Raw genomic sequence first — 22,242 nt, 5'->3', positions numbered from 1 at the left:
ATGCAATTATATACAAGTGTTGTCTCTCTTTTTTTTTGTTGTTAACTTGTCTTGATGTCTTGAGATATTCGTATTAATATCAATTCCCAATATAGACATTCGTGATTTTGAAACGCGCGGTTATTTTATGCGATAATCGCAGCTTCACGGCCCAATTCAAAGAATGATTAAGACACGTTTAATATCTTGGAAAGATCTTTAAAATATCGATAACTCAACGACATGTCAAAATTGACGTTTATTTCGATTCCGCTGTGATCCCAATAAGATATATGATATTTCTAAAGTCAAACTGACATTAGTTGCCCGAATCGAGCTGCTTCTGTCAATTATACGACATACAAAAGACTTCTAATTGAGAACTTATCTAAACCAGAACTAATCGTTATCGTATCTTATTCTTCGAATCGGGCATACTCGATGCGGCATACCTATTTTAAATCAGATAATCTAATGACCGTGTATTGTTTTTTTCGCGGTAATCGCAGCGATAAGCGTATTCTCATTTTCCCTACATTCCATGATCGCATCCGTTCAACGCCGAGTTCATCGCATAAACCAACCGCGCGCTTCTTAACCTTTGGTACAGCCCAGAGAGATGAAAATGGTGAATTCGTTTGTTAGGCCGCGGATGGACGCAAGCGGCGACCGGCGCGGTAAACGGCAAGTCAAGACCGTTCGTACATTTGGTCGACTTTAACTTGCCGCTTGCCGCGCCGCGCGCCACTTGCGCCCAGTGTGCGGCCTAACAAAGAGCCCTCCACTATCGTTCTTATTTCAGAAAGACTCAGTCATAGCTAGTTAAGGTGTAATCGGATGATACCGAAAACTTTAAAATGTCAGGTAAAACCGAAAATTACTTTTATTTCCATAAAAGTGACCATTTTCGGTATTACCCGAAAATTTAAAGTAGGTATTCAGATTTAACTGAATATACAGTAAAACAGCTAAGTGTATTGTGGGCAATAATCGCTTCCGCTTCCGGTTATGCCTTAGCCCTCATGCGGCCAATATGGTGGCGAATACTGTCCCCTAATGAAACAGAAGGCTACAGCCCCATGCATGCTCAAAGAAAAAACGTCCTAAGTGACGTGTTTTTTCTATCAAAAACCTATCCTTTTATAAACAATGACACTTTGGAATACATCACATCCCATATTTACCAAGCAATTAATTAATATGTGTACGTCTATAGGATTTTACGGACAATTGTTTCTTCATATAATATCTACAAGCACACTCTTAACTGTCCATCGGTGGACCTTATGCCTCTTGTAATAAGGTCCACCGGACAGTTAACCGTGTGGGTGATGGTACAATCATAATATTTTACTGAGTCACACAAAAGTCGCTCCCATACAATTGAAGTTACGCTCTTATTTTATAACGACATGCTTATGTTACATGAATATTTACGTTACATATATCTTATATCTTGTACTGGATATAGTTGCTAAAAATTGTTATAAAAAAATTGAACAAGGAGAAATTTTATACGTAAAACTTCAAAATAAATTAAATTTGTGTCAAGCAAAAACGGGAATGATGCTATTAAACTTAGAAACAAATTAAAAGTCTTATAAACTGTCTTAGGTTGAGTGGTGGCTGTCTTACGATAGATGTCGCTAGCGCCTCCCTAAAGCTCATATATGGTGGAAATATTCGCTGTATTGGGTAAGGTCTTGGTAGCTCAGATGGCAGAGCACTAGGGTAGTGATCCAGTGGCCGTGAGTCCCACCTAAGACAGTGATTTTTTTCACTTTTTTTCTTTCTAAGTTTAATTGAAAAATAGATATGTAGCTAGCGTAGCGTAGCTTGGATTGTATGACGGCGGCTAGTCTCTTGTGTCGCTTAAAATATAAAAAGAACCTACCTATGTACAAAAGTGTATTTTTTTTCTATCATTTTAGCTCACGTAGTAACGTTAGGATACTTAGGGTCAATAAAACACGAATAACTTGGCAAGCTTTTATTTCCATTCTGTACACATTAGTTAAATTAATTAAATATACAATCCTTAAAACTAGGTATTATCTACACGAAATTATTCATTAATTATATTTATTCCTTTACAGCATACATTAATTATATATCAATCATTGACCATAGTAGTATATAGTCGATATTAGTCGATATATAAGTATATCACAGAATTAAAATTATTATTTTTGTTAATGATGTACATCTAATTGACATCAAAAAAACTTGGTCGAAATTTAGAATGATACCCAACAAATTATTTTTTTTACTACTCATACTAATCGTACAACTGTTCAACAATACATTAAACGTTTAAGTATATTGAGTATATAAAAATGTAAAAAAAAACTATTAAGTTTACATATTTCACAGGTGTAGGTGTTTAAAAATGTCTTCCTGAAAACCATTTGTTAAAAAATTCAGAAATGTCCAGAATAAACAACCTGAAACTATTAAAGTCCTTTAAACTTGTGAATAACTTAAATCCATAAGTCCGACAAATTTACAGTTATATGCACTCTCCTACTGCCACAGCATATCTATACAGCGAACCCACTTTTCCCTTATTTATTTATATACTTCATTCCTTAGTTAACTTTTAACAGCGCTATTCACAACTACATAAATAAAACAGACATTAAAAATGCGTTAGACGAATTGTCATGGTATAAAAACGATGTTTTGAAGAGAATATTGTATAAAAGTGGCTACGCTGATCAGGTGCGCTGTGGTTATCTTAACTTAACTTAAAGTTAATAATTACTGGCTCCATCTCTTAGCTGCATTGTTCATCTCTCGGAAAGTTTATGTTTTCAATTATTAATCTTTCTGTTTTTAAATGTTTAATAGTCTATTTGTATTTAAAAATGTAAAATGTAAGCTGTATCTATGTGGACACACTACACTTAACAACTATTTATTGTTAAACTAATAAGTTTTATGAATAACTACGTATTGATGACTGAAGCTAATGAGAAAATGATGGTAATTGAAAAATAACAGGCCAATTCGAACGTACACTGACATCAGTGCCCCTACCACCAATTTCACATTAATATATTCGGCATTCGCTCACATTTATAAAAAAAAATCAGGCAATTTGAAATAGAGGTGGAATGTCAAAGAAAATCTTGTAGCGACAGTAAATTTACTGCCCTTTTTAACTTTTAGAACGCCATTTGAGTTTGATCCTTATTTTTTCACTGATATGTGTATTTGTTAAATATAAAAAAGTGGCGCCATCTTACCGGGCATAACGCAAAGGTTGTGGCGCCATCGCTCGAAACTATGCCGTCATACCTTTGGCCTTTGATCTATAAGATACCGCCACGTTTTGATATTTAACAAATTAAACAAATATCAGTGAAAGCATAAGGATCAAAGTCATTTGGCGTTCAAAAAGTTTTAATCGTGTGTCGAAAAATGGCAGTAAATTTACTGTGGCTACAAAGTTTTCTTTGACAATCCACCTCTATTTCAAATTCTCTTTGCGTCTACGTAACTTACTTTCTTTGCATCTCGCTTGTACTCGTGTGTGCAAGCGAGATGTATGGAAAGTAATTTACGCAGACGTGAACGAATATGTCAAAACTGGTGGTAGCCGCTCTCATATCATTATTGTTCGTTCGAATTGGCCTGTAAGTGTACTATGAGTTTCACTGTTACAAAATACATGCTAATGTTTATTTAAACTTTCACGATTTTCGCATGTTATAACTAAATGAGACATAATTGCGTACACTTAGAGAACACACGCGCACACTTAAAGTAGAACGTGTCTTGTACCCTTTTGTATGAATAGGCGATTAAGTCCAGTTTTATTTTAAATAAAAAAAAATAGTAAAAATAAAAAAATGCTATTTCACTAAATATATACAATATTGCTGTAAGTGAAGAAAAATCGAAAAAACTTGCATGAAATTTAGTGTTTCTAATAGACTATTAGATATGCTCGATTTATTTTCTTTTCAAACACGTTTTAGCCCGAGGATATAGCATTAGATTGGCAACATTGTTAGAACTCCAAAAAGATTAAGACTTCTGTTACGACAGAAAAAAAGATCTAGAAATGTAAAAGTGAGAGGCAATTTCGCACTTTTTGCGGGTGTGAAGTGAATTGCAAGTGTATTCTTTATTTTATGAAATAACTCAATAACATTTATGAATCTTATGATTATGATGTTAGAGTGCAATCTCGTTTATCCGTATTGCGAGAAATAATTGAAAGGATGCATCGGAACCGTTAAGCCGAGGTCAGAATATCTCGCAATAGTAGAAGGGTACCAAAGTCACGCGTCCATCTTTGACAAATGAGGAGTGTACATCTCCCATCCAAATTATACCTTAAGTTCATATGTATAACGTTCGATTTGAAATGGCTTTTCAAACGCACGTGTGACCCGAATTCTATAAATGTGATTAATTAATCGATCGTGTTCTAATCATTTAAATCAAAAGAATCACACGTACTTATAATTAGATTAATTTAGCTTGCAAATCTGATCCGATATCGAATCCCGGTGAGGCCAATATGATTTATGTAAAGAGCAGAATTTTGTTCCTAAAAAGCGCCATTCATTTTACACGATTTTTGCGAGTTTTTTACCTTTGAAAACTATGAAAAATCCCTTCGTGATACCTATTTCTGACTAAAAATAGCACATATGTCGTCCCCTAATCGTCTTGCGTAATTAATTAATGGCGCCAAAAGTCGTATTTACCGAAAAAGTTTCTTAACTACGTTTTTACCACACAAGCCTTATTAATGTTACTATTAGAATAATTTGAATTGAGTAAGAAACTTCCATAAATATGAATATTTTTAAAATCAACAGCAAAGCTATATTTATAGATGAGTGTTGAAACTCTTCCGCATTACTTAAGAAAGCGTGATGTAAAGGGTCACATAATGTTTAGTCGGCTTTTAAACAGCGCTTTCATCACTCGTTGACTTCCCAAATAGGTCAAGGTCAATGCTTCTCTGGATAGGGTCAACAATCGTCTGATATCCTGGTCGGTTCAGTTGTTCCTGCGGAAACTCGTGAGAAAGCCTCCTCTGCGCTTGGAAACCAAACCGCTGAGCGAACTCCCCTTGATACGGCACAAGTTGATATCTCTCTGGATCGTGTTGGAGACCTTGATGTTGCTGGTAAAGCTGTTGCTGCCTCTGTTGTTGTTGATACAATTGTTGTAACAGTTCGAGTTGTTGTTGATTTCGTCGCTGTTCTTCATGCAGTTGCTCTAAGTTGTAAGCTTGAGGAGCAAACTGCTGTTGATTTTGTCTTGTATATTGAGTAGGAAATTGTTGTTGTGGTATCGTCTCTTGAACTTGGGTTTGCTGTTGGTAAATCACTGGTCGTCTCTGGTCTTGAGCATCTTGTTGATGTTGTGGTCTGTTTTGTTGAGTTTGCAATTGAGCATCATGTTGCTGTTCTGTTATAGTTTGAGCTTGGAATTGTTGTTGTGCTCTCTCCTGGGTTTCTATTAATTGTTGCTGTGGTCTAGTTTGAGTTTGGAACTGTTGTCTCTCTTGTGATTCAACCAGTTGTTGTTCTGGAGATTTTGCGTCGCCAGCGCGCCTATGGAGGCTCGCAAAGTGTTCAGCAGGAGAGTCCAAGAGGGCGGCCAAAGGGCCCGCCCCGAGCCGTGTGGGCCGGTAGGTGGTGGCGTCGACCTTGGCGATGGGCCTGCGGGGAGTGGCCCGGGAGGAGCCGGAGGATGAGCCGGAGGCTAGCGCCTTGTTGCGGCTCTGCAACAAAAGCTGCTGCTACAGGACGAGGATAGGGCTGGGTCATGGAGACTTTGTTTAATTATTTTAACACGCACTAAGTTTGCGAGTGCTGGGTTAAAAGACCAGTTTCTCTCGCATTAGCCGGGATATTAATGTGAACGTAAATAAAATACCCAAGAACACTGAATGGGTTCTAGCCAAAATCTTTCAGTTTTCGGGAATGCGAAATAAACCATTTCAACTCTGTAAATGCTAAATCTTGCTACTGTTTATTTAACCTTTTTGTCAATTGTCTAGCGTAGAAATGACATCTCACCTCTCTAGCGATAAATTACAATTATTTTTATCTCCTTATCCTTCTGTTCACACATGTTTACAGTTATAGTCTAGAATTCTAGATCTGAACTGTATGCTAATACTGTAACTTCCGCTATTGTCTGAAACTTGTTTTGTAAGCTAAATAAAAAAAAAATCGGATGCTGTCTCAGTATTAATTTCTATTTTTCTTTCGAAATTTGAGGATAGAATACTTAGTAGTTGAAAGTGCACGATGTGAGGAGTATTCTACCAAACTCCCCTTAATCTGAAGCCTCAGAAAAATTCAAAGAATAATAAAGATTTTAGATTAAAATTGCATAACTTAAACACTGCTGAAATTCTCACTCAGATGTGACACCAATTTCGCACGAATCAAATCAAACAAGCAATACACCACTTGATGCCAAAGCATGTCAGTCGCGTCCGACATGACACGAGCTAGGCAGGTCGAGAGTCAAGGGCCGACGGCTTTCGAAGCGACGAGTTGAAATACGAATGGAATTTGCCTGAATGTCCGTTACGTAAATTAAATTGTTTTTTTTTTTTTTTTTATTAGGAATCGTATGGCGTTAGTATGTGAAACGAATTAGGATACTAGATTTAAAATAGAAGTTGCTCAAAATATTTTAGGTCTTCCGATTGAATGAGCTAGGGCATAAAAGTTGCTCACCCCGTTATTATTGTCATGTGACCGAAACGAATACAGTTTTTCGGTACCGTTAACTACACGGTATACAGTAATTAGATTTGTTTTGCGTAGTATGTTTTTTAGACTAAATTTTTACAACTAGAGGAAAACTTAGAACTCTCTGTGCTCGGAAAACAATAATTTAGTTAACAAAATGCATCTATACTAATCAATCTACTACTGGCCTTAGCATCTATTTCAGACGATCTATAGTGCAATGTCCGCAAAACACCTTTTTTGGTAACTGAAAAGACCGATGCGAGAGCGGCATACTCTACCACAGAGCTGGCAAGGGAAGTTCGCGATAATCAATCTAATGGAGTTTGTATTCGTATATGCCACAATTCATAGAATTTACTAATCTCGTTATTAGATAATAGCAGGTTTTTAGTGCAATTATTTTACTTTAAGTTGCGTTGAGCTCTATATAATTATATTTAGAGCGCATATTCCTATAACAACAAAAAATTTAGGTAAACCGCTTCTTTTGATCCATGGCATGTCAACGCCTATGCTCCCCAACACGCAAAACATATTTAAAACTACGCTAGTGGCAAAGAAGCATACAACCCGCCTGATAGTAAGCCGACCGCAGCCTTTGGACGCCTACATATCCCTGTTACCGACCCTTTAAAACCTGTATATTCCTTTTTTAAAGGGTACTGTAGCCCCTCGAGAAAACCTTAGCAGGAAGCTATTGGAAAACTGAAGTGTTTTCTTGTGCATAGAAGGTTCTGCCATCTTGTGGGCTACATCGGAACAAAAATCATCACATTTACGCCTCGCGCCAAAAATCTGACGGCTCCTGTGCTGCCTCCTATAGTTCATGCACGCTCCCTATACTAAATTATCTTTGATTTAGATAAAATGTAATCTACTCTCTGTACTATTTATTTGGTGGCTAGAACCCTTGTGAGTTGTAAAAAAAGACTCGGATTTTTAACGTGGAGTCTCCTAAAAGCAAGTCTAAGTCTTAAAAGACTCGAATTTCTACCTTCCTACCATCACCACTGGCGTTGAACGAAAATTAATTAAATAAAGCTTAAGCACACCCATCTGACACTCTTGATTACTTATCCTGTCTGTTTAATGAAAATATGTAACACGGACGTACTATCATTAAAATTTAATTGATGATGAATTCCGCAACTGACGCGGCTATGTTGGAATAATTGAAACGCATTAAAAATAATAATAGTCATGATGAATAATGAAATGGTAGACGAAATTTCAGGCTTTAGCGGATATTTTCCAATTAACTTGTTATTTTATGGGTATTGTACTATTTGTTATTATGAGTAGTAAGTATTTAATGTTTACTATTAAATTATGTATGTGATTACGATATAGCTGTTTATTGTGCACGTTATAATAAAACACGCTACCAGTAACAACAAGTCTTCAGTTGCAACTTTTTTCTATTTCATTATTTTTCTTTTTTTTTAGGTCTTGTTTCAAAAATCATTTATTTTGACAATTTGGTAAGGTGGGGTGGCCTACGCGGCTCAGATACTCAATGCACATGTGGCACGGCTCCCCAAACGATGATACACATCTACGGGACGCAACAGTCAGGGCGTTAAGCGTCGCTACCTTCTGGTCCCGCTTAATATAAAACCATATATATATGACGATAAATACGAAGCCATAGACACGAGAAGAAGAATTTATTTTGAGATGTCGCCGTATTTCAGGCACCATACGAACTGTTCGAAGTTCTTTGTATGTATAAGGTATAGTGTAAGGGGATACGGTCTATCTGCGGTGGTCAACATTGCAAGTGTCACACAGATTTTTCTCAATACTTAACACACTGAGATCTAGTAATAGTAGTTTCCTTATGTAATAAATAGAGAATTAATTTTATTTATTTAACTGTAAAGTTAAAATAGAATAGAATAGAATATCATTTATTTCAGTATAAGTACACAGTTATACAATACATTATAGAGGAAGAAAGAGAAAAAATGACTTATAACTAACTTGTACACTGTATATAATTATACTGAAAAAGGTGAACACTCAGCATAATGCCAGGTCCTACTGAAGTAGTACGCTGACGTTGGTCTTCCGTGGACACCTGTAGGGAGCGTAGTTGCGCGCAGCTACCAACTACAGTTAAGTTACTGAGATAACTATAATAATTACGACGGTAAACAACAAAGCGGCAATGAAGCAGTTGACGTCATAAATCAAATACTGCTTTTTTACCAACATACGCCTAGTTGCCAAGCGGACCCCAGGCTCTCCCATGATGATACGCCTATTATAAAGCAAAGTACCTATTCTCCTCCAGATAAGTAGATACCTCTAAATTAGAAAGCTTTCTAAATTTTCACCGTATTCTTTAAATCTATGGCCAAGTATCCTGTTGAATCTCGTTTAACAGTCACGCAAAACCAAAATGATGATTTGCAGCGAATCAAAGGTCAATTTACACTAACATTAAATTCAAACTAGCCATCAATTATCAAAATATTTGCCGAGGCGAGAGGCCATTGACCCCGCTGCACCTTGCACAATCTCCAATTCACTTGTTTTTGCAATCGCTTGCACGACATTCTAAATACAACCTTATATGAACGAGTTAGAATTCCTTTTTCAGTGTGCAGAGAGTGTGAATCTGTCGAAAATTGTGGTTGAGATGTTTCAAAATGGATTGAAGAGGACTTGGTGGTACTAAGAGCTTGAACTGATCAATAATGGACCTTAATTTGTTTGGAATAAGGTTGACGAATTATCAATTACCAGTGGAAGATGTCAATATGAGATCCTTGATATGTGTTGAAATGTTGTGACTGTCAGTTGAGGTCATAAGTTCAATTAGAAGGTAGCAATTAGAAGGCGAATTTAAAGTTGCATCAATATTCAATGGTCACTTTTATACTACCTACCTACGCTATTTCGTCAAAATAGTCAAAATGCTGTGTTGAAATTATTGTAACTGTAAAGCAGTTCTGACAATAGTTATTTGTGCAACAAGAGAGGAAAGTTGGTTTTTCTTGCGAGTGCTGATTTTGAGTCCTGAGTAAGCGAAAGATTCTATAATTGAAGTGATTTCTAAGTTAAAATCTTGAGCGTAGCGAGGGACTCAAAAACACGAGATGTAAAATAACTTTGCTCTCGTGTGAAACATACAACTTTTCGCCTCAGTAATGTAAAAAAAATCATATCAATAACATATTAAAGGTTTAAAAAAATCAACATCAAGTAAAGTTAACTACATTTATTTACATTCATGAATGAAAGACAATATCATTATGACGAAAGCTTGTCTCACTCTCTGGAGTGACGAAAGTAGGCTTGTTCGAGCTGCTGAGGTGAAAAAGATTTTCATAGTCAAATATTACGATTGGGTAATCAAGAACTAATGTAAGCTTTTTCTTAGATATGTAATGGATCAGGTGCTCAATCTCATTAAATTAGGTACTTAATTTGAGGACTGTGTCCTATTAAGCTAAGAAATTAATTGCCGGCCGCTGCAGCTATCGCAAGCGCGGACTTCTGGCCGAAGGGTGTGGTGTTTCGGCGGTTCCGGGGCAACCTGCCGAATTTTACGCCGAGTCAGACGACGCTACGGAGCCACGCTGTTACGTCGTCGCCCAAATCCAATGTTTAAATTGTATTTGTTATTATTTGTTTTATTTCGTATCTCTGTATTTTTTATATGTTTTGTAGTTCGCAGTGCCTTAGTAGTAATACCTACTGTAATGCTGTGTAACTAATTTGAGTAATAAAATAAATAAATAAGTGATTCCCGCGAACTAAAGGTTGTCTGGAAGAGATCGCTTTTAAGCGATAAGACAATAGGCGTACCTCTACTTCTGATGTTTTTTTCTCTCTGTCCTTTTTTTATTGAGGTGTGCAATAAAAAGTATTTGTATTATTTTTTATATTTAATTCTTAACAATATACATTGTGTCGAATAATATTTCCTGCATATAATTAGTACATACATTAATTAAATATTATTGTATTGTATAAGTGGTAAAAAATACTGTCTCGGGCGAGGATCGAACTTACATAATGAAAACAACGAACGAGGCAAATCGAAATACGAATCCTGTTAAGGACATTTATTTGTGTGTTTATCACAGGTTTAATATGAACATTTGTTCATGAGTTATGGATGTTACATAAGTATGTAATTCGTCGCCTAGTACGCATAATACAAGGTTTTCTTAGTTTGGGGCTACACCTCGCGCGTCCAATGATGACGGTTCATTTTTATATGGAGCAACGTAAAATGTTTCTAGATATTATTTGGAAGATTTGCACAATTATTAGACCTACAACTTATCTGCCTTATGACATTAAGTTCGCCTGGCCTTTTGTACAATGTGTGCAATAAATATTTCATAAATATAATGAATTTAATAGAAATGTAAGTTTAAGTAGAAAAATATGGTAAAAAATTATTTAATCAATTAATTACCTATTTTGAATTTGAATAAATATGAATATTTACGCCATCACCATAATCTTGAATGAAAAAGGAAACATTTTGCAAAATATGCTCATCTGTAGGAATAAGGACACTTAAGAGGGAAGAATAGCTTTGCCATCCCATATTGAGGTACCCTCCTCCAATTGACGGGGGATTTAAATCTTCAGGTCAGAGGTGTAGGGTTAGAGCCGGTGTAGCTTTATTTGACGTTCATAAGCGCATTGTAATATGACTACTTGAATAATAAACTATCTTTATCTTATCTTTAACGAGATAACGGTACCTACTTTTTCTATGAAATTCCATTTCGGGAGAAAAATAAATCTTAACAAATCACTTTGATTTTGATTTCGATCGCTTCAGCATAATATAATATATAATAATATATAGGTTTCGCTTTTTTGAAAAATATATATATATTTTTGTTTTACAAATTTAGAAAAAAAAAAAGGAAAAACTATAAACCTAGTTTTTCAGTGTGTCAATAAAATACAAAAAAAAAACATGGAAAATATTTAGACAGTTTTTTTATTGTATGGAAAAGTACGTGGTAGTATATACCTCTCATGCCAATCCAAAAGCGACTTGGCGGAACTGTCAATGTCATAGTCAATATCATTCGACGCGTGAAGTATAATTGGTCATTCTCTGTAAGATTATCCTCAAATATTTATCTATATTTAATATCTCAGAGACTTTACCCAGTAGGGCTAAGATGGTCGGTTTTTTGTCATCTATCATCATGTCTGTCACGTTCTAACGAGTATGTAAGCGCGAAAGTGAAGGGCATAGTGACAAGTGATAAAAATGGAACCATGCTGACATCAAGTAGTTATAGGTACATTTATATCTTGATACGTGAAATCTGATATTAAAGCGACAAATAGTAGTGGTGAGGAACTCGGTCATATATTGAGAATAACAGTTTCGAAGTAGGCTCTCACGCGACCACGGCATTACCCTCCTTTTGGGGATAAGAAGGTAAATGATACGCGGGTCAAAGGCTAAATATCTCTCCTTTAATGGAATTTACTTGCGGGTCAAATATGTTTTCACCACACGAACTGGTAAAGGCCCTCTTGATTGTTCAAAAACTAATGAGAAAGTTGCATTTTATCCACATGTGGGGCAAAGTAATCAGATGTAAATTGTATGTTGTTTCCGTATGTTACATACCTGGTAGAATTTACTTTTAAATAATGATTTTCAATTATACATTTGTTATTAAGCTCATTTTTTTTTTCATTTATATTTGATTTGGTTTGATTTTTTTGGTATTTCATAGTTAGTATTTTTGTGGTTATCCACATGTGGGGCAAAGTAATCAGATGTAAATTGTATGTTGTTTCCGTCTGTTACATACCTGGTAGAATTTACTTTTAAATAATGATTTTCAATTATACATTTGTTATTAAGCTCATTTATATTTTTTTTTCATTTATATTTGATTTGGTTTGATTTTTTTGGTATTTCATAGTTAGTATTTTTGTGGCGTTGGTGTGGTGAAAAATTATGTGTTTCACTCAGAGGCAAAGTTTGTTTAGCCCTCGTGCCTTGAAACGCTCGCTACGCTCAAGATACCACTTCATATGAGTCTGATGGATATATCTCTCACATGTATACAACCCTTATAATAATAAATTATTTGTATTTAGTTTAATAGTTTATAATTTACTAGTACCCGACCTGGCTAGGCACGGGCTACGCAAAACCTTAAGAAATGACACATCTAAACCTTCCTCAAGAATCACTCTATTGATAGATGAAAACCGCATGAAAATCCATTCAGTAGTTCTTGAGTTTATCGAGAACATACATACAAATAGGCAGACGCGGCGAAGGACTTTATCTATATGGTGAAGTAAAGTGAAAGTACACTTTACATGTTAACATGTTAAGGATAAAACTTAGATTCAAAATTCCTGCATAATTGCTAAAATATTGGTACGAAATTTTCACCGCACCTTAGAGATATACTGTAATTTGCTTTTAATATATCAAAACAAGTAAACAGCTAACAAATTTACATGTGCTTCCATGAGTTTGAATAATTTGCGTTCCTGCTTAATTTGCTTCAATCTGCAAATTCCTAAATTTATTCCTTTGAACGAGTTCGATTCAGTGAGTTCATCAAGAAGCAAATCATGTCAGTTTCTATTAAAGGGTATTCGTAGGACATATTTATAACGTATTTAAAAGCTTGGATTTGATATTTTTGTCTTTAGAAATCGTTAACTTGAACTTTTGGCAATTATTTTTTTGAAGTGAAAACTTCTTTAGCGGCGCTGGGCACTTTTTTGAAGGGGAAAACATGTTAAACTCGCGACAGGTCAGTACCCCTAGTGTAAATAAATTCGATTTCCAAACGTGACGTACGCGTTTGCGTTTAGTCTCATTTTGTATTGAATTTCGAAAGAGCGCGCCAAGCGGGACGTTTTGGAAACTCAAAATCCTATACAAAATGAGACTTAACGCAAACGCGTTCGTCACGTTATGATGTCGATCAAAGTTACACTAGGGGTACAGGTGACCGACAGATACGACAGATTGAAAATTCGTAAGACGGACAAGTGACGTAGTCCTTGAAATTATGGATCGTTGATTTTTCTGAGAGATAAACTTTTAAATGTTAAATAATTGAAATAGTTCAGAAGTGTTTAATTTTTAATGTAAAATACCTAAATTGTCATGTTTGTGTACGATAGCGCAACTACCTTTTTTTCATTTTTTTGTACTGATAATTAAAGCAATTCGTGCAAAATTATTCCCTAACCATTCCAAAATATCAAAAATGCACAACGTTAATATTCAAGTTTTTACTTCTGCCGGCACTCTCGGAGTGCAAACCGTTGTTTTTTTTATTGGTTATTAATCTTTTTCTAAACGAAATATAACATTATTAAAATTAAACCTAAAAGTCAAATTAACTATAATAAACTAAGAAGAAACAAACAGTTTTATACCTACCCTAAAATACTCCATACTACTGGACTGGAACTTCTCATCTCACTGGAGTCTGACAGAAAAAACTCGCATAATAACTGTGACAAATATTAACCGTCTGTCAGGAAAGCAATGACTTACGTATGGAAACATTCCAAGCATCTTCAGACTGGGTGGCATATTGACCAGCTGTTCATGACGTAATTGCATTGCACATAGCCGAAGTTTATTGTATAGTTCTCGCACCACACGCCTAACTCTTCATGAGGAAATACAGTGACTACATACCTGATAGGAAATTCAGCAAGCGTGCCCACCGTGGAGGCTTCGTTCTAAAACACGGGATCACAGACCTCCAACCAGACGGGAAAATTAAAAATATTGCAGGCCCACTCTGGAGGAGTGAAACAGAAAATCGGGCTGCTTGCAGGAAAATTAGGGAGGCGTATGCCCAACAGTGGGCGCATACTCGCTGAATAAGAAGGAGAAGAAGACATACCTGTGGAGAGATTCCAAGCATCTTCAGACTGGGTGGGACATTCGCCAGCTGTTCAAGGGGCAGCAGTTGAACGTGGCTGAAGTTCACAGTCAAGGTCTCACGCCAGAATTCTAACTCGTCATGGACAAAGACAACGGAGATACTTCAAGCTTCTTCAGGCTGTGTGTGGTTCAATGCAAGATGAAGGTCTCGCACCATACGAGGAAGGCAGTAAGCAAGGACATACCTGTGGAGAGACTCCAAGCATCTTCAGACTAGGTGGAACATTAGCCAGCTGTTCTCGTGGCAGTTGAACGTGACCGAAGTCCACGGTGAAAGCCTCGCACCACACGCCGAAGTGGCCAATATCGAACACCGTCAGCTCCTGGAGAAAAAAATATAGTCTTCAGGATCAGGTATACCATATCACCTTCTATATTGAACTACCTACTGTTAAACTATTCATATCTGAGTAATAGAATCCTACATTATAAATAAATACAACCACGCCAAACTTTGCTGGGTTGAGAATCAGTAGTTCTCAACCATTCAAACATTTGTCTTTATCTAATTCCTAATAATGTTCGCCTTTCTAAAATAAGATAAGACTGTTTTTCGATTTCGGCAATTGTTAGTATACTTCAGCACAATAATCTTGTCGTATCTTTTCAAAGGCGTTTATTTGCCGTTCTCGTCCGAAATCCGTACACCCGCCGGAGACCGCTTTGAACCGCGGCGCGGGCCACCCAGAACTTAGCGTCTGCAACTACTCGTATGCGTGTAGAGGGCCCTATTACGTGACAGCATCGGCGTGGTGCGACTTAAAGATATCAAATCGGATTAACTGAATGCCCGCCCACTAGTGACTATAAGTGTAATTACTCGTACAGTAATGGTTTTCTTTTCTGCCTGTTGGTGAATGAGTCTTTGTAAATAAGATCAGCTACTCGAGCACATGAACGTCTTCAACAACGAAGCTGAAGCATTCGCTGTGGCGGAAATTGACCGAGAGAGTCTTCTATGTATAAGTCCTTAATTTATTTTAAAGAAAGGTGATGGTTACCCCAGGCAGCGTCAGCACGATAGTCTTCCTGTCGTATCTTCTCAAAGGCGCTTCCTTGCCGTTCTCGTCTGGGATCCGTACGCCAGCCGGAGACGGCTTGGAACCGCGGCCCACCCAGAACTTGGCGTCTGCAACGAGAAAATTATTGTAGGTAGTTAAACATTTAAATGGAAACAGTAAAGGGAGCAATGGGGCATTCCACAAAAAAGTGTATATTGCCTCCGGGGATCCGTTTTAGGGCATATTCGCTGTTTTATTTTGATTAGGAAATAGTAGCAGAAAAAAAAAATTGACACGAAAAGTTTACCTTTGTATGGAGAGTTGGACGACTTGAGCAACCTGCCCCATAGAAAAAAAAATCGCGTAAAAAATCGTTTTTCTTCTATTTTTTCCTAAGCATGATACGAATATGCCCTTAAACGGATCGCCACTATTTTTGTTACAACTTGTATACCGTTTATTTTAAAACTAGTTATCAAACGTAATCTCTAATAATATTTTTATATAAGTAGGTCAACATAGGTTACTCCCACAACTTTAGGCTTTGGCAATGGCAATAAAATATAATTACAACCGAATTATCATTCAAAAAACTGTACTCGTACACTGTTTTTTTTAAGGCGGATAAAAAACAAGTGAGCACAATATAGTTTAAATACCCTCTGAAACAAAGAATGATGCATTAAATAATTATTTTAACCTATTTCATTTCGACAGCCATATTATAGAAATAAAAACACAAACAAATACTCATAAAACATTCCCTTCTTTCCATCAATTTGATAAAAAAACCAAAAACTTTAAAAAAACAAGATACTAAGATATACTCGTGCATGCCACATAATCTTTTACCCTCTAGCACCCTAAAATGACATAACTTAAAGATAAAAACGACTTGTTGAGTTTACTACCAAAATAACATAACCTATATCACAAGCTTATTTCATAATAATGTGTCTTTTCTCAGCTTTACCGCCAAAATAACCCGTATTAAAAGGGCTTACGTAAAAAGACTCCAACAACAATGAGTGTCTTTCCTTTACGGGCGGTAATCTGTACATTGTGGCCTTTATAGAGGTATCTTAATGCTTCATCGACGAGGGGAATTCTCGAATGCTGGAAATTTGAGGGGAATATGACAAAGGAGAATGTAGTCTTAGGCGATTGAATTGGGATTTCAATTAAGGCTTCGTGTTATCGATATGTTAAAACATACAATACAATACAAATATTCTTTATTGCGTGGGAAGGCCCCAGACTAGATGGAACGAAGATCTGGTTAAAGTCACGGGAAACCGTTGGTTGAGGGCAGCGAATAAGCGTTCGGTGTGGAGATCCTTGGGGGAGGCCTTTGTCCAGCAGTGGACGTCTTTCGGCTGAGATGATGATGATATGATGACTTTTTATTGCACACCTCAATACAGAAATATAAAGAATACAGCACATTAAGAAGAGGTAAACAACAGGCGGTCTTATTGCTAAAAAGCGATCTCTTCCAGACAACCTAACCTAACCAGGTAGCGGAATTAAAAAACCTACCTAATTAAATGGAAATTTTCTGCCAATTATAGCAATATAGGAAACGGTCACTAGCTATTTTTAATATTAGTCACACAAAATTATGTATGTGCAATCAGCTGTTTGGGTGCATTTTGCATTGTTATATGTAAGGTGAAGGTGACATGCATTTGTTGATGATGATGATGATTTAGAGGCCTAGTACGATACTTAACGATAATATATGTGACGTTTAGGCTCCGTTGTATGACAAGGTGATAAATAAAATACAGATAGTGATCTTGTGCTTTGCGACCTATCCGCTCGCCATGACGGTTGGCAACGAAGTGTCGACTTGCAGGTAGTTCGCATTACATTTTTATTATGTAAACGTCACAATTTATATTAAAAAACGCTTCTGTTTACCAGGTCTAAAATATGTTTAAATTAGTAGCATTTTATAATAAATTTATCGTGTCTTAATGGCTTTCGCAAAAAAAAAAACATATCATTGGAAATTCATGTCTGAAACGGTTACCTACGAGACAGGCTTCGCCTAGTGTAGGAGCCAGTGAAACCTACTGAAAATTCTTAAATGTACATATACTGCTTCTTAGTTTTAAGACTGAATAATTTCAATTTCTGTGTAAGTTATCTTGTGTACAATAAATAATTTTTACTTTACTTTAAATATTCTATCAATTTTAACAGGTTTCTTACATGTATGGACCATTATGAAATCTGAAATAAATGTTTTTTTATAAGATTAATTATAACATTGCACAAATGAATCAATGAAAGTAGTAAATCTAAAATTATAGCAACGGTAAACCGTTAATTCGGAAAGGTCCTAACTAAAATCGCTACCACTCAAAGTGCAGCAACAATTTTGCCGAAAGTGCACGCCTCCAAATGCAATCTGGCCTTCGGTGTAATCGGCTCTGGGGTAGAAACATCCGGATTAAACTGGACCATATTTGCTACATTCAAGCGATTTCGGGATACCTGTATCAGCCATTTTCAGGCGTTTGGAAGTTTATATAATCTCTAGAATTCATTTCATTCTAATAACCATAGGTCTACCAGCGATTAGGGTTACCAGACGGAAATTTTCCTGACATGTTAGAAATTTTGGCTGTTTATCAGGAATGCGGCCATGTCAGAAAAATGACAGGAATTTTAATCAACCCTCCCCCCTCAGCGATATTTCAAAATTTACGATGGAATACCGTACCTTTCCAGGGATGGAATATATATGGACGAACAGAACGACTCTCGATACATTTTTGACTTTAAAAATCCGTCCATATGATATGACATAGGTACTGGTCGCAATCACACTAGTTGGCCTATCCTAGCCACACTACACTCACAGTATCACTACTAGTTTTTTTACACAAACAAATCACAGGATATCACATATTCATGAACAAGATGCATGTAACTGCGTTAAAATATCGGGAGCTCGAAAATAATACAAAAGGTAAAATTCCGGTCCATATCCCGGTCAATATAAGTCTAGTGAAACTAACCGTGAATCATTCAAAACAGTTACTCTAGTAAGACTTCTATAGATATTTTAGTTAGTAAAGATTTCACAATTTTAAACTAGATGGCGACATTAAATAAATGTTTACAGTACATATGGGGCTACTTTATAGCACTAGTGCGAGAAGTAGCATATTATGTTACTGTGTCGAACATTTAAAGGGCCATATGTACTGTAAAACGTTGTACGATACATGTGCGAATAGGTAATTCGCAACTCGTGTCGATTTAAAACACTCCCTTCGGTCGTGTTTTAATTTATCGCCACTCGTTTCGAATTTCCTATTTTTCGCACTTGTATCGTAATGTACTATTTTATAAAATAAATAAACTAATCATTAAAATTAAAACTAAAATATAATAGAACTTAAAATAAACTTATAAATAAATGCTCCCAAGGTCACCTTCATGCATTATGGTACCCAGAAGGCTGGCAGCGTTACCTTTTTGGATGGCCAGGCTTATCCTCTGGCCGAGATAGCTGCCAGCCCTCCGGTCACCTGAGGTGTCTGTTAGACGCTGGGAAATTTCTTTGACTATTATTTTTAGTTAGATGATTATAGGGTTATAGAAATTATGTGTATGGTGTCAACCTTCCCAACTGTAGCTTGTTTTTTTTAATGCTCGGCCTCCAGCTTTATCGGAGCCTATTTTTTCTAAGTAACGCTTTCATAATAGTTCTCGCTTATATACCTCTCGCACTATTATTCTTCTTCATACAGTATCTATCTTTCATTCATCATAAGTAATAGAGGTATGGGCACTGTGAACGTCATCTCGCGTTGTGTGGTAGGGCACAGCACAGCGGATGTCATTCCAGATCTAGAGCAGAGCCCAACTGGAAAAGTACCTCCACCTTACAGAAAACCGCAACCAAATAACACTAGATCCTAATCATAGTGTTGTGTTCCTGCCTGTGAGTAAGGTTGCTCCACCAGAGCTCAACCAAGGTGCGGGGTGTTAGGGTCGGCATCGCGCATGTAACTCCTCTTGAGTTGCAGGCGTCCATTGGCTACGGTAACCGCTTACCAGCAGGCGGGCCGTATTCTTGTTTGCCAACGACGTAGTATTAAAAAAATCCATCATATTTTTTACTACTTTGATCTGGGTGGGATGACCTACCTATTTTCTCTTTGCTATCTATTTTACTTGTACTTAATTTATTTTTACTTTTGTGAACAGGGAATAGCCAGGCTATAAAATACACATTATCGTTTCCCCGGTTGCATCCTATCGTGTTAGCTCATGGCAACTTTGCCGGGCAAAGTTCACCTCTGAGCCAACACTTGCCTTTAATGCAGTTGTACCATTTAAAAAATGAATATTCACGCAGCTAGGAAAATATGAAACTATTCTAATATTCCAGAAGCACTAAAAACTAAGTACTTACACTGTAGTTAGACCGGAGTAAAGAAATACAACAGAGTAACAGCATTATGTACAGTCGCCATCAGATATATTGGAGCTGCTAAGGTGTTCACAAATATTTGAACACGCACTCTAACGCCTTGGTAATAGAGGTGTGTTCAGATACTTGTAAGCGCCTTGGCCGCTCCGATATATCTGATGGCGACTGTACCGTAAAACCACCCAACTACCTATAGTCTAAAATTTCCAAACTAAGGTCCAAATCTAACTCGAATGTATTTCTTTAGATGTACCAATTATTATATTAATGACTCAATTCCAAGGCAAAATATTTTCATAAATGGAAGAAAAAAATCAAGATTAAATCAAAATGAAAATTGTTATTCATACTCAATTACTTATTAAACTTGTGTAATATAGTAGCAGTATTACCCCCTTATACATATAACTTTACGGGCCTGATTTAGTTAAATTATGTTCTATCCCTTTCTGACAAACACAGAAGTCAAAATGACAGATAAAGACAAACGCTTTTCGGTGAAGGAAAACATCGTAAGGAAATCAGGACTCATCCCATTAAGGCCTAGTTTACCCTCTGAGCTGGAAGGTCAGATGGCAGTCGCTTTCGTAAAAACTAGTACCTACGCCAATTCTTGGGTTTAGTTGCCAAGCGGACCCCAGGCTCCCGTGATCCGTGGCAAAATGCCGGCACAGGAAGATGATGAGTTAAATACAGAAAACATCCGAAACTAAGAAACAAATATCTGTTATGATATTAACGTACAATTAAATAAAAAAATTTAACTGTTTATTTCTTTTTTTTAAGTTTTTTACATCAGTACATATTCCGATGCTTAGCTTAATCTATATTTGTTTTAGATTATTGGTTAAGACGAGCAGGATCTAATTTAAATTTATTAATTACATGCTTATTTTGTCTTTACTACATTATGGATTTATTATGACTTAAATCTAATAAGGCTATCTTAGTTATGCATTTAATCTTGCTTCTCCTCATTAAATAATGCTCTTACCAGGATTAGAACCCGGAAGGGACCTCTTGCTTCGTAGTCGCTAAAACGTATACTGGTAAAACAGACCAAAGCTTGTAATCACTTGTTTGTATTCTGAGTTGAAAATAAAATAAAATAAAATTAAAATTATCATTTATTTCGACCATTTAGGATCATACAATAAACACAACAACATAATACATTACAACAAAATACATTGTTTTTCGTTACATTGTTTAACTGTCACTCTGTTCCTTTTCTGTACTCCTGTAAGTTTTCCTACTCCCATGTAGTTAGCAGTTTCATATGCACTACAAGTTAAACGACTATTTTAGAAAAGACAAAGACGCCGCTATGCAAAGCCATAAGTGCCTCCTTTTCCCCCAATAAACAGAAACCCTTCTGGCGAGAAACAATTGCCGATGCAATAATTGTAAAACTAGCAAAGAATCTTCAGTCGGATTTGAACCTAAAGGTAATAGAAATACGGTGGTAAATTCATTGTCGTATTGAAGACAGTCGGAAGTGTAGTTTTGATAAGTGGAGTAATAAAGGCTGAGGCCAGATGGGACGGGATTACGTTCATAGGAATGAACGAAATGAAATTGAACAGTACATACATACTCTTCGTTTAAGGCCTCTTTTTTATACTATGTCGGTGGCAAACAAGCATACGGCCCGCCTAATGTTAAGCAGTCTCTGTAGCCTTTGTACGGCTTTGTAGTAATACAACACTATGAGTAGGGTCTAGTGTTATTTGGCTGCAGTTTTCTGTAAGATGGAGGTACTTCCCCAGTTGAGCTCTGCTCTAGATCTAGAATGACGTTCGCTATGCTGTGCCCTACCACACAAAGTGAGATGACATTCACAATGCCCATACCTCTCTTTTGGACGTAGTTTAAGGTCGTACCCGGGCGGGTCCTTTGGTTTTGGAGATTGAAATGAATGGTTTTCGATCCAATGATTGCGAGATCTGGACTAGCTTGTCTGATCTTGTTAACCTTCCTACCCCAGCCTGTATTGATTTTCCATTTTTCTTATAATTATAAAAAAAGTGTGCAGACGATCTCCCAAAAAATCGTTTAGTATAAGTTAGCACATTGTTCCTGGTGAATTCTCAATATAACCACACACCCACACATTCTGCATTCCTGTTCCGTCCTATGATT

At 36.5% G+C, this 22,242-nt stretch overlaps 1 protein-coding gene across 5 annotated transcripts in view; it reads right to left on the bottom strand.

Annotated features, from left to right (window-relative positions):
* The window catches only part of LOC133529699 (protein Skeletor, isoforms B/C), a 102,348-nt gene that overhangs the window by 19,954 nt on the left and 60,152 nt on the right, over positions 1–22,242 (bottom strand). For 4 of the 5 annotated variants that reach the window (XM_061867484.1, XM_061867485.1, XM_061867482.1 and 1 more), the window contains 2 exons: positions 15,648–15,775; positions 14,832–14,969 (listed from right to left, as the gene is read on the bottom strand). In XM_061867484.1, the coding sequence (XP_061723468.1) occupies positions 14,832–14,969; positions 15,648–15,775 (266 nt within the window). Of the gene's footprint in view, positions 1–2,510; positions 5,729–14,831; positions 14,970–15,647; positions 15,776–22,242 lie in introns of those variants that run through there. The other variant, XM_061867486.1, reaches the window with a different exon arrangement.

The sequence above is a fragment of the Cydia pomonella genome, chromosome 21 (genome assembly GCF_033807575.1).
Source record: "Cydia pomonella isolate Wapato2018A chromosome 21, ilCydPomo1, whole genome shotgun sequence".
Lineage (NCBI taxonomy): Eukaryota > Metazoa > Arthropoda > Insecta > Lepidoptera > Tortricidae > Cydia > Cydia pomonella.
This window is presented reverse-complemented; position numbering and strand designations above follow the sequence as displayed.